At 43.4% G+C, this 12,747-nt stretch overlaps 1 protein-coding gene across 2 annotated transcripts in view; it reads right to left on the reverse strand.

Moving 5' to 3' along the window:
- LOC121181766 (proline-rich protein 5-like) overlaps positions 1–12,747 on the reverse strand; it is an 18,223-nt gene continuing 5,476 nt past the window's right edge. The window contains exons 2-9 of one of the 2 annotated variants that reach the window (XM_041037904.1): positions 12,423–12,549; positions 10,762–10,842; positions 10,159–10,207; positions 7,229–7,286; positions 6,299–6,390; positions 5,277–5,414; positions 4,277–4,394; positions 1–1,540 (exon numbers count right to left, since the gene is read on the reverse strand). In XM_041037904.1, coding sequence (XP_040893838.1) covers positions 1,173–1,540; positions 4,277–4,394; positions 5,277–5,414; positions 6,299–6,390; positions 7,229–7,286; positions 10,159–10,207; positions 10,762–10,842; positions 12,423–12,544 — 1,026 coding nt within the window. In that variant the 5' untranslated portion in view covers positions 12,545–12,549 and the 3' untranslated portion in view covers positions 1–1,172. Of the gene's footprint in view, positions 1,541–4,276; positions 4,395–5,276; positions 5,415–6,298; positions 6,391–7,219; positions 7,287–10,158; positions 10,208–10,761; positions 10,843–12,422; positions 12,550–12,747 lie in introns of both variants that reach the window. The other variant, XM_041037903.1, reaches the window with a different exon arrangement.

Raw genomic sequence — 12,747 nt, forward strand, 5'->3', positions numbered from 1 at the left:
TTAATCATCTTTATTATTCAGTAACAATCCTAAAAGAGAACATGACCTGAGGATCCAGGACCTGCAGTCTGGTTCTGGAGAGCCAGAGCCTGATCCTGGATCAGTTCTGCTGCACTATAATAAAAAAAGTCACTGGTTGCTGTTGCTGTTCAGTCCTTCCTGCAAAGTTCCAGAGACAGAGCTTCTCCTCCTGGTGGGAGCTGTGGGACAGGATGACGAGTCTGTACGAACACGTCCTCTCTCCTGTTTCCTGTCCTGTTTCCTGCTCTGCAGTTTCTGCTTCCTGTCCTTTCATTTACCACAGCTATAAACTCAAGTCGGGAAAAAAGGTGACAGTGCACCCCCAGCCCTCTGGTACGTAATGGTAACGAAACATGTTTCATGTCACTGTAACTTACATGTCTCTATCAATTTGACATCAGTTTTAGAGACCAACGTTCCTCCGTAACCACTGGCATCCTCATCTCTGCTGCACTCAACGGCCGCAGCAACATCAGATACTCCACGCTGACTAAGAAAGTCGTCAGGTACAGTAGCCCAGATGTGTCAATCCAGAAAGGGAACGTGATGAAACTGCTGCTTCTCTGTAGAATTAAAGAAGCAGATCCATCACTGGATCACTGTGACACTGAAGGACACACGTAAAAACAGCAGGATTCTGAATGAGATTCTGCAGGATGGAGGAGCCTGTTCTTTCTGTGATTTCAGGTTACCGGACGTGTACGTTTAAGTGACACTGAATCTAAAATGTGTGTATAATCTGTGTGTGTGCTCAGCTTTGACTGAGTGTTTTAAATTGTCCTTCGTGTTTGTCACTGCTGCTGCAGCTGTGAATGAGCAGCTAAACTACAATAACACACTTCCTGTTGTTTTCAGAACACCTGAGCGCACCTGTGCCTTTCACCTCACTCTGTATCTTTGCCTCACCCCCCTCCCTCTGCCCCTCTCTCAGAGGCTAAAACTAGCTGAATGTTTGTTGGTGGACACCCCCCGCGGTTAGTTCATGGTTAGTCCTTCTTGTGTCTGCTCCTGTTTTCTTGGGTTCTCTTCGTTTTTCTTGTCCTGTCCTGTCTTTTTATTTCCTCTCCAGTCTCGTTACCTCCGTCATCCTCTCATTTTTTATCTCGTCAGGTTCTTGTTGATCCTGTTCCATAATGACTGATTCAGTCCAGCTAGCTGTTAGGAAGGCAGATCACTCCTCCCATCGGAGGCTCCACCATGTCCGGTTGACTGGAGAAGGGCCTGGGACTCATCGGCCTGCCTCCCACCAAAAACTCCACACCCCCCTTCCCACCTCTCACTCTGCTGTCCTTTTCCGTCCCAGCATGTATCCTGCCTGACACCGACAGCAGTCGGACGTCAGAGTGAGCGTTGGCCACCGTGTGGCGCCGCACACCTCCAACCTTCTCCAGGTAGGCCTCGCCCTCCTGCTCCACCAGGGGAGCCAGAGACGACGAGTCTGAGGAGCTGTGATGCTGAGTAATGGTGATCTCTGGCTGGTCGCCGAGCAACGACCCAGATGACCGCAGATGACGGGGCTCTGTATAAGGAGAGACAGGAAGCTGATGTGAGCGGGCAGAGACAACCGCAGACATGTTTTTTTTTAAAGTTTGTGATTGCTCAGAGGCTCAGAGTCACACTGACCATAAATCAGAAACTTTTTGACTCAGGTGTGAAAGTTTTCACAAAACCGAATCTTTAAAACTTTAAGGCAGAAATTTAACTGTACAAACAATCAACAAAACTCTGGTTTCAAGAGTGAATGACTTTATACCAGATAACAGAACCAAAAGTTTCCAAACACCAAATAAGTCGAGATGAATTTGGGAGAAAGTGTCAAGTGTGTGTTCAAAAAGCCTGGGCAGGAGTTCCTCTGAGGTCATGACCTGCACACAGATTCAGCAGGTGAACACAAACACTTCACATGGACCAGCATGTCGCTCTGTAACAGCTGACCTGTGATGATGTGTCAGCGTTAGACTGTGATGAGTTCAGGCTCTTCAGACTCTGTGGTAAACAGGACGACCCTGTGTGTTTACGTCCTGTCAAACTTCATGGACCTTCCTGCTGGGTTGCCTCAGGTGTTCTGCATTTACCCTAATGTCCTCGACATGTCTGAGTCTGCATTCATATAAACTGCCTTCTAAAGCTCATTTATCAGTATTATATAACAGTACAGTACAGTTGAGTTCCTGCAGTGGCCTCCTGCAGGAAAATCTCAGTGCTGGTCTGCTTCAAGTCACAGCAGGGATTAGACTATAATCAAATCAGGCTGTGGCAGCCGCGGTGATGTGGTGAGTTTAAGCTCTGATCCTCCTGAGGCTGTTTGTTTGTGGAGCCTGAATGAAGGAATTTCACATTCTTTTCTTAAAGAAAAGCTGCTGCGGCATATGAACTGAAGACAAACAGATAAAGGTTTTAGTCTGTGAACTGCAGCTGCAGATTTCCGTTAGCATCTGTTAGCCACGCTGCTAAAAGTCAACTACACCAAAGCACTCAATGGAAAACTTTCCTCTAAGTTATTTTATTATCAATGAATGTTTTGTTCACTTTGATCAGTGGATTGTTTTTTGTGCATTTTCTTTAATTCAAATTAATGAAAGCAGGTGGAGAAGGGCTTTTTTCCTAGCAGTAATTCTAAAGGGGTTTCAGTTGTGTAAAATATGTATTTTTATTATTATTATTTAGTATTATTTTGAACTTATTTGCTAATTTTTGCCACATTTTCATCATAAGAATTAAAGAGGAAAAGCTGATAATTGTTGAGTCTTCTTGGCAAACGTTGAGGAAGAAACTCCTGAGAACAAACTCCTGGAAACACACGACAGCGCAGCGTGGTCCTGATTTTATCTGAAACAGTTCATCTGTTAACCAACAAGTCGATCGACAGAATTTAACTGGCAAATATTTTGATAGTTCCTTAATAACTTAAGTGAAAACGGATATGGGTGGTGGTGAAGGAGATGCCCCCCCCTCCCTCTGCGACCACGGCTGTGGTGTCCCTGAGCAAGGCACCGATCCACCCCAGCTCCCCGGGGATCTTAATAGGCAGCCCTCTGCCCCAGTGTCTCTAGTGCGTAATAAAGGAGTAAACTTAACTAATTTAACTAACTTTAAACATTTGATGGTTACAGCTTTTCAAAGACACTCTGCTGGTCAGAGAAAGCTAGGAAATAATATTCATAATAATCTGTAAATAATAACTGGTCTCTCAGTGTTTGATGTGTGTGTTTCCAGCTCTGACTCCTCCTGTGGACACACATCAGTGGAAATATGCAGAACAAATACTGAACATTAATAAACATTTAAACTGTAGAAACTTTGTACCAAATCTTTACGTGCTGCTCATAAATTGTGCTCAGGGACTTGAGCAGGAAGTGAAGTGTTAGCAGATTAGCTGCAGCCCTGGTCCTGATCGGCTCTCCTGTCTCGCTCCAGGTTCTGTGTTTCATACCTGATTTTCCATATCCATCCATCAATAAGCTAAATTTGTTTTTTCAACCGTTCCTATTTTTCATGCTTAATATTTTCCCTCTGTTTTCCGATGGTTGCTCCCCTCAGGTTATGGAGGTGGTAACAAAGCCTTTTCCTTCACATTGTGCAGTGATGAGTCTTTGAGTCTCTGCTGGTCTGATATCTGTCCTGTTATTAGCTCACCCTTGGCTCAGCAGGTGTGTTGCCGTTGCTGTTGTCACAGGTGTGACTGAGGTTTTCAGAGCAGAGTTGTGTTTGTGACAGAAACAGACTCTGTGACCTGGTTAATTCCCAAACGAAACCACAGCAGCAGATTAAGCGGCTCACCTCCCTGCTGAGAGGATTTAAACAGCACATTTTTACAGAGCCACACCCCCTGACCTCTGACCTCAGAAACAAGCTGACTGACTGCTGAGGACATCAGGACTTTAAAGCAATACTTCCACAAGATGAGCTCCTTCTCCTTTTAGCCCAATGATCTTTCATGTGTTTTCCTTGTTAATTTTTTAGCTCATTAATACAAATCATGCTTCAGACGTTTCATTTTCAGATGAATCAGCTGCCAAAAGTCATTTTCTTCCTGAGTTACAGTGTGGTGTGAGACAGGGTCATTCGCTAACTCACTGTAGTGTTTCCCTCGCGTTTTTCACCAACAAAGTTGAGTTCTCAAAACAGTCTCACCTCAGGTGAATTACTACAGTGACGTAACAGCAGTAAGACTGAGCGCATCACAATGTAAATATGAACCATTATTGCCTGTAGTAGCATCAGCATCAGCATCAGTAGTGCCAGTAAAACTCACCTAACAGCAGCTGGTTTCTGTGGGGCAGAACACTGCTGAGGTATGGAGACACGACGATCTCCACCAGACGTTCTAACTGGTAATACTCCAAACTGGGACCACTGGACTCATGGATACCCTGTGACAAACAGAGGCACAGGTGATGCACAGAGCAGGTGACACCTGTTTTCCGGGCCTTTATTTTTTCAGACAGTGGAGAGAGGAAGGAAAAAGAGGAAGTAACAAAGGTTCCTCAGACTGAAACCAGGGATGCTGGGGTTTAGGGTTGAGACATGGTGAAGCCCACATATGGTACCTGAACTAAAGTCTTAGTGGACCAGGTCCTGACAGGTGTGTGTTATTGTTTTTCTGTCTTACCCACGAACAACTGAGGTTTTCCAGCCTGAGGAGAGAGAACTTCTCTGTCTGAGGCTTTGTTCTTGGCTTCAGAGTCACAGTTAGACTTAATGTTGTGTCAGGACTGATGATTAAAAACATAAGGCGTAGAAAAGGAGGCAAACCCTTTACAATTATCTGCATTTATTTATAAATTGTCTTAAAAATGGGTTCACATACTTTTTCTTTTCACTTCTGGGACCTGGGTCCATTATCTGTATTTGTAATAGTAAAATTCCACTTGATGAATGAATGAAATTAATTGAGATCTGGGAACAAAGTGAAAGGTTTGAAACAAACCTCCTGGTTAGACAAACTGTCTGTAATAAAACACCCATGACCTTGACCTGCTTTGACCTACTGTACCTACTGTAGCTGCACACAAGTAGTTTTCCTTTGAACGGAGGGATTATTCCCAACATCTCAGCTGTGCTCACTTGATCTCCAACTATAATGACTGAGAAAATCTGGATTAGCTGTTTGTTTCTCACCCGTCAGCTGTGGCTGTGTTGGCACGATCACAAATGTCAGCAATCATTACAGGAAGAAGTTATAATGAGCTGCAATAAGACAAGAACTGTCCTTTAAGGTTAGTACAAACCTGTGTGTGTGTGTGTGGGTTTACCTGCAGCACCAGCAGCATCTGAGTGACAGGTGGGGGGACGGAGGCAGCAGCTCCCAGAGTTTCCTCCAGATGAAGCTTCAACAGCACCAGATCTCTAAAGGCCAGAAGAGCCATCTGCCTGACTGTCAGCTCCTGACCCTGAAGACACACACACATTAGCAGTAGTTTCTTTCAGTCCAGAGCAGGTTAGCCCACTGACCTCTCCACTCAAATGATCCAAGCTGATTTAAGGATTTGACTCAGCACCTTCAGTTCCTCGAGTAAATACACACACACACACACACACACAGAGCTGACTCTGAGGACACAGGAAGTGTTGAGTTATTTGTGTTTGATGTTTTCACTGAAAAGCTGCTGATTTTGTTGATGATGATTTGTTGCTGAATATCTCAAGCACTGACAGACTATGATTATGACATATGTTTATACTGAGAAATTATAAACCAAAATATATAATTATTGTCAGCTCTGTAGACAGTAGGTCTGACTAACAGGCCACTGCACTATACAAATAGATAACATACAGACGCATAAATCAATTTGTCCATATGCCTCATTAAAACAAATCCTACTCTTGTCTTGTTCAAACCTGATGAAGCAATCAGTGCCTGTTTATCCACATTGCTATGGAAACAAGATGCTCAAACTGTCTTTTAATTCAAGGAGCCTTGATTAAAGTAGTCAGAGTATTTGGACTCATTACTTGTAGAGTCACTTAATCAGGGTTTTTTTTTACAGTGCATCCACAAAGTCTTCAGACCCTTCACTCTGTGCTAAAACCATTTAATTCATTTTTCTCTCATCACTCTCAGTTCCCCATGACGACAAAGACACAACACAATTTTGGAAATTTGTACAAATTTATTAAAAAGGAAAATTTAACAACTTGATGTTTCCTGATCTCCAGTATCTGAATCTAACACTGTCTGTCTCACAGCCAATTATGTTTCGGTCTTTCATGTGCTCCAGTGTTGACAGCGTGTGTGTGTGTGTGTGTGTGTGTGTGTGTGTGTGTGTTTTACCTGGACAGGGTAGAAGATGGCCTGCAGGGTGGGGAGGGTCTCAGTGAAGAATCTTTCCCACATGTCTGCGAGGACGATCAGCTGGTCGTCACCTTACAGGATACGAGACGTGGTTACCATGGAAACACATTGACACCTCATGTCCAACATCATCCTGATGCACTAAAGAGGAAATCAGCTCACCAGCTCAACGTTTCTGTTGCTGTGTTGTGTGTAAACACAGACATGATGCAACCATGAAACCTTACAGACATCCATGATACATTTATCACTAACGTGATCATCAGATAAAAATAAAACCAAATCAAATTAAATGTTTTAAATGACTTGATAATCCTAATAATCTACCTTCAGCTGCTGTAAACACAAATAAAAAAGTTTTTATGATGAATAACTGAAGTCTCATTGTATCACAGAAAAATCATTTGATACCAAATTCCACAGATTTTTTTGAACCTCGACTCAAAAATCATCTGAATCAATGAGATGTCAAATCCGTCTGTCCTGCCTGGAAGCAAAGAGACAATGATTGGACGTGAAGACACTGCTGTGTCCTCTGCTCATTCAGTCTAAGCTCTCACTGCTGTCTGACATCTGATCATATCACCTCACAGGCCTGAAGTCAGCTCCTGTTCCATCTGATTTCTAATTAAAACAAGTCTCAGCAAAGTCAGACTGGAATTTCAAAATAAACAACAAAGCTTTTGATTCCTATTTAAAGTCTGAGCTTTAATAAGAGTTTGTCTCCTGATCAGAAACAACTGGATGGAAGGAACAAAAAAAAAAAAAAAACCCTAACTGCTGAAACTAATTTCCCCTCAGGATATTAAAGCTCTGCTGCTCTTATTTTCTGTCTCTTCCTTTTAGTCCCCAAATGAAGAATCAATATGAGAGTTGAATTCAGACTCAGAAACCACTAACCAGTCTCACCAGAGTGGAGCAGGATCTGATCCAGGACTTCAGACAGACCTCGAGTCAGCAGTTGGTTCTGAGAACACACACAAATAAATACACACAAACATGATGATGAGGATGATGATGATTGTTGTTGTTGTTGGTGGTGGTGGTAAAATTAATAACAAAGACAAAATTTAATTTATATATAATCAAACTTTCTTTTGTCTTCAAATTAACCATGATTTTTTTTATTTTAAGCCAATGATACAACAGCGTTTAAGCGTTCTCTTCTCGGTGTTACAGTTACACACTTCAGGCAGCAGAACACAAAGCTGCTACAACCACAAAGCAACAACATGAGAACATCATTTCCATTAAATCATCTTTTAACTCAGAATAAATGGTCTTTTCTCTCATTTCCTGTTTTCTTTATTCACTTTTTATGACTGATGTTCATAGAATTACTTCTCCTTTTCCCACACTTACATGTGTATCTGTGAACACCAAATACAGTTCAGTACTGACTGAACCATGACAGTTGAGAGTTCCGTAATATTACAGCAGATTAACGAACTAAGGTGATGTACTCGCAGGGACTTTTACATTTGGCAGATTACTTCCTATAAGCCTGATCTGTTTGTCAGCAGTTCCCCACAGCAGCAACCAAACCAAACAAAAAAAGGCTGTCAGTGGTCTGTTACCCTGAGCAACTGAGCAACCGTTGCCATTGATTTCTGTGATGAGAGAGAGCTCTGAAACCAAAAGCTGGTTTCAGCCAGGCTCATTATCTGAAAGCAGATGCGTGTAGTGTAAATGTGGTGTCGAGGAGAGATGAGCTTCCTGTGCAGAACAATAACACTGCAAATAAACAACGGACACACACTGAACCTGTGTACTGTATAGACCTGAACCACAGACTGTCAGGCACAGGACAAGAAGTCTGAACCAGCAAATCAGATCTCAGATCAGTCTCCTGCTACCAGGCCTGTGATGAGTCTGGTCCCTCTGAGCCACAGAGCTCCACTGACCTCTGCACTCAGTTCAGTAACAGCTGATATTAAATTACTGAGACTTTTTAAAGTGAAACGCGGAGGTGAGAGAACAGGCTTATAATCAGCATTACACTGTTATAAACCCTTTAATCAGGTGGTTACATACTGATGTATAAAAGGACCTAATGTAAAATGTTACTGTTGGTTTGACCTGCACATGAGATATGTTCATAATGAGCAAAATACACAATGACACCAGCTTTTAGGCCACGATTACTGGCCTAAAATAACCTGTAAGCCATTAAAACTCATCCTTCAGTATATATTACATGTAATACCAAATATCTACAGCTGTCCAATGGACTGTGATGAGATATGGTTCAGATGTTCATGGTCCCCTCAGGATGAACTGGAATAACTCTGCAACCGGAGCAGTTTCATCTGGATGTCAAAGTTCTGAGGAGCTCTGCAGAGGTCAGATCCGTGAGGACAGGATGGACGCTGACCACTCTCAGGATGTGGGCGGGAAAGACATGTCAGCTCTGGCACAAAGAGCTGAAAAAGACAGAGTCCAGACATCGGTGCAGAGATTACAGACCGAAGACTTCCCCCGCTGTTGTCTCTGAACAGGAAGAGGACATCTATCCACATCCTACCTGTCACCCTCATCACTGTCTGCAGATCCAAACCTCACTACTGACACTGCGGTCGATTAATGAGACGCGTGGCGGAGCACTGCCTGCAGCTTCAGGACAGAGTAAGCAGCAATCAGCTTAGTGTAAGAAGTGAATTACACAGAGCTGCAGCTGCAGACCAACAGACGGACCTGTGGTGGAACCTGACAGTCTGCTGATGTTAACGTCTTCACAGTTTGCAGCCAACTGTGAGCCCCACCTCACGCCATCAGCTCAGACTCTGAACGTTTCACTCTGTCTGACCAGCACCTGCTGCTCACATCACAGACCTGCTGCAGGCAGAGACACAGCTTCCACGCTGCGCTCAGTTATCAGTGAAACACACAACATGTGTCAGAGTGAGAGCAGCTCTAACAGGTCACACATCTGCACAGGTGAGTGTGAAATCAGCAGATCACACACGGTACAAACAGGACAGCGAACCTGTGAAGTGTGGTGACTTTCATTCTTCTCTTTTTGGACGATACAGCAGCATGTGGTCTGCAGTCACATGACCAGGCTGCTGTCTGAGGGATCGACTGGCAGCCGGAGCGTCTGACTGGCTGCTGATTGGTGATTGGTTAATCACTACAGCCAATCACTGGAGCTGCACTATAGTTTTTATTCTTCTGTTTAATCTATCTTCTTCTGATTTAACATATTTTTATCATCTCTTTTTCTTATTCATTTTAAATCCTTTGTATCTGTGATTCTGTTACATTTCAAAGTGCTTTTTATTTCCTCATTGGCGAAACGTCCCATAAAATACACATAAACAGAAGAACCGTTTGGGTCCTTACAGAAAATCACTTTGAACAGCAACAGCTCCATGAAGCTCCATCCAGAAACAGAAAAAAGGGGCTCAGGTGAGTTCAGGTCACAGGTCAGGGTATGTGGATTACGCAGGCTGAGTGTTGGTTTTATAGTTTGCTGGTTATTATTCATAATTTTCTTGTGCTGCTTTTGTCCACTTTGATAATTATGTTTATTGCTCAGATGTAAAATATCTTGTAACATAATCAGATTTTATTTTATAAACAAACCCCAGGAAATACATCACCCTACATACATTTTTTATTCTTGAATAGTGACACTGAGATTGGCCTAAAAATCCAGTATCATCAGACTTTTAATGATTAAAAGTTCAGCTGAAGCAAACGCAGATAAAAAAAGGCAGAGACACCACAGGTTTCCTCTGATTACTGAAAACACTTCCAGATATCGGTTTCTGTTTGTGAAGCTGCTGGTGACACAAACTCAGTCACACTTTCAGGTTTTAAATAAAAAGTGAAAATACCTGGAAGTAGTCTGTGATGAAGGAGCCCATCTCTGTTTTAAGGAGCCACCTGCAAAGACACAGAGGAGCTAAGGAAGGAAGGAAGGAAGGGACACTGACAGTAGCCATGTTTCCTCTGATCATCTTCAACACGCACGCACGCACAGCTGCAGTTTACCGAGTCTTTCTGAGGAAACCTGAACTAAAACAGCCGTTATCCTGATGACTCAGTAAACCTGAGACTCTATCGTGTCCTGTCCTGTTTCTTTACTTCGCTCAGTGTTGTTCTGCTTGTTGTTCTCATGTCTCTCTGTTTGATATAATAATGTTTGATATTTCTGCTGTAAATGTGACTGAATCACAAGTTGCTTTTAATTTTCTCTATCAATTTATTATTTTAGTTTAAACTGTGACGTGACATAAACTGCAGGTTAAAGTGAGCATTCAGATAACTCTGGGACAACACGTCACATCTTAATATTCAGGGTTAATATTGAACATGAAATAAATAAAACTTGTCATCAAAAATCAGTTCTTCTATCATCTGTGTGACAGAAAAATGAATCTTGCTCTGTGTTGTATTTAAACGCTTATTTAAAGAGAAAGAGAAAAGGTGTTTGTCACCTGATGCTCTCGTTAAGCGTGTACAGCTCGTTAGTCTGCAGAGCTCCACCCTGGAAAACCTTGATCACAGCAGATTGGACGCTGAGGGACACACAGACAAACACAGGTAAAGTCAGAGGTCAGGGGTCAACAAGTCCATCTGGCTGTGGCTCATTGTTCATGGGCTTAGGTTAAAAATCTGTTTCACACTGAGGCTTTTTCAGTTGTGCTGAAGAACGACTGTGTCGGGTCACAGTGTGCGACGGTCCTCATATGTGACTCAGCTGTTTGACAGGACATGACCCGGCTGCCACTTCCTACCAAACATCCTATTCAGCGCCGTGAAAGCAGGAAACAGGGCAAAGACAGAGAGGAGCTCTGAGTGTCGCCTGCCAGAGGTGAAATAACCTCAACACAGACAGAGAGAAGTCAGCTGAGGAACAACATGTGTTTCTGCATCTGTAAGGATCCACAAGGGTCGATGATGGTGGCTCCACATGAGGATCAGCACAACCAATCCACTTACAGCACAAACATAACCAATGGTGGAACCAATCAACAAGGTACCTGCCAGTCCTCTGAAAAAAAGTCAGTGTGAACACAAACTGGACTACAGGGGAGGTTCTTCCTCTGGGTTAACAGCTGGATAAACACTACTGTGTCTCACACACCTCTAAATCATGAAGAGGTAGGTTAAGTCTAAACCTTAAACCAGTTTTCACACAGTCTGATGGAATCTGGAGACGGTGGCCTCAGAATCCCGACCTTCAACACAACCTGCTCTCCCCTCTGACATCTGGAAAACACAAGCAAGCACTTTCTCTTCTGTTTAGACCCATAACAAAAAAACACACACACACACACACACACACACACTCTGAGCGATGTGTCCTAAACACATGACGATAATATCAGCACTTTGTGGGATTGTGGACTCAGACTGACGACATTTCGACATGGAGCCGACTGATAGCATCTGATGTTCAGTGAGCTCATGCAGACGACAGACTGAAGATATTGTGTTAGATAGTGGACTGAGTCATGAAGCTAATCTCAGCATGAAATTTTTGTCTTTTCATGTCTTTACCACACGGTTGAGAGATTACAGACAGTGAGGAGAGAGAGAGATGAGGGACAACATGAACTTGAACTTGGAACATGAAGGTTCGTGGACACTAAGGTAATCACCAGGGCTCCTTCTACTACTACTACTAATAATAATAATAGGGATAAAAATAAGAATAATTATTATTATAACTCAAAGTGGACATACTTTTCTCTCCCACTTACATTAGTGGATCTTGAGTGAAGGATTTTTTTTGTCTCACTGAGCTGATGCCTGCTGTGATCTGACACCTTCATGCTTTTGTTGTATAACCTCATCAAAGTTTAGTCACCTGTGACCTCGACAGGAGTCACAGGGGTCAGAGGACAGGTGTTCGGGGTTAAGGTGAGCTGAGGACTGTTACAAGGGGAAACATAGGAAAGCACTAACTGGAGGCAGAAAGATTCACTGAGGGAAAGTGGGTGAACACATGACGGAGCAGGTTTCACTTTGTGTCCACCTGACGCCGCACCACCGAAACATTTTGTCCAAATATTAAAACACGAGTCAGAATTTACAATCACACAGTCCAGGAAGCTGTGGGGTGTGTGGGGTTTCCTGTCAGGATGCTGCTGACCTGTTCCACACGCTGGTGTTGGAGAGCTGCAGAGCAGGTGAACTGGCGTGGAACCGGGCGAGGTCGGACAGAACTGGCGAACTCATAAACCGAGGCCTGGGGCGCCGGAAAGATCCCATCATGCACTCTGTTGTGGAGACAAGAGACAAAGCGCAACATCAGTATATTAACACACAGAGTCCTAAGCCACTGTTGGTCCAGTACATCTCTGCTGTTAGTCAGCCTGGTGAACTCTGACCTCTCGGCTGGTTCTGACACTTTGAGCTGGTGCAGTATTTATGAGGCGCTCAGGTCTGCAGCCATGCTAACAGCTCTGGGTGGCCAG

The sequence above is a fragment of the Toxotes jaculatrix genome, chromosome 5, assembly GCF_017976425.1.
Source record: "Toxotes jaculatrix isolate fToxJac2 chromosome 5, fToxJac2.pri, whole genome shotgun sequence".
NCBI lineage: Eukaryota > Metazoa > Chordata > Actinopteri > Toxotidae > Toxotes > Toxotes jaculatrix.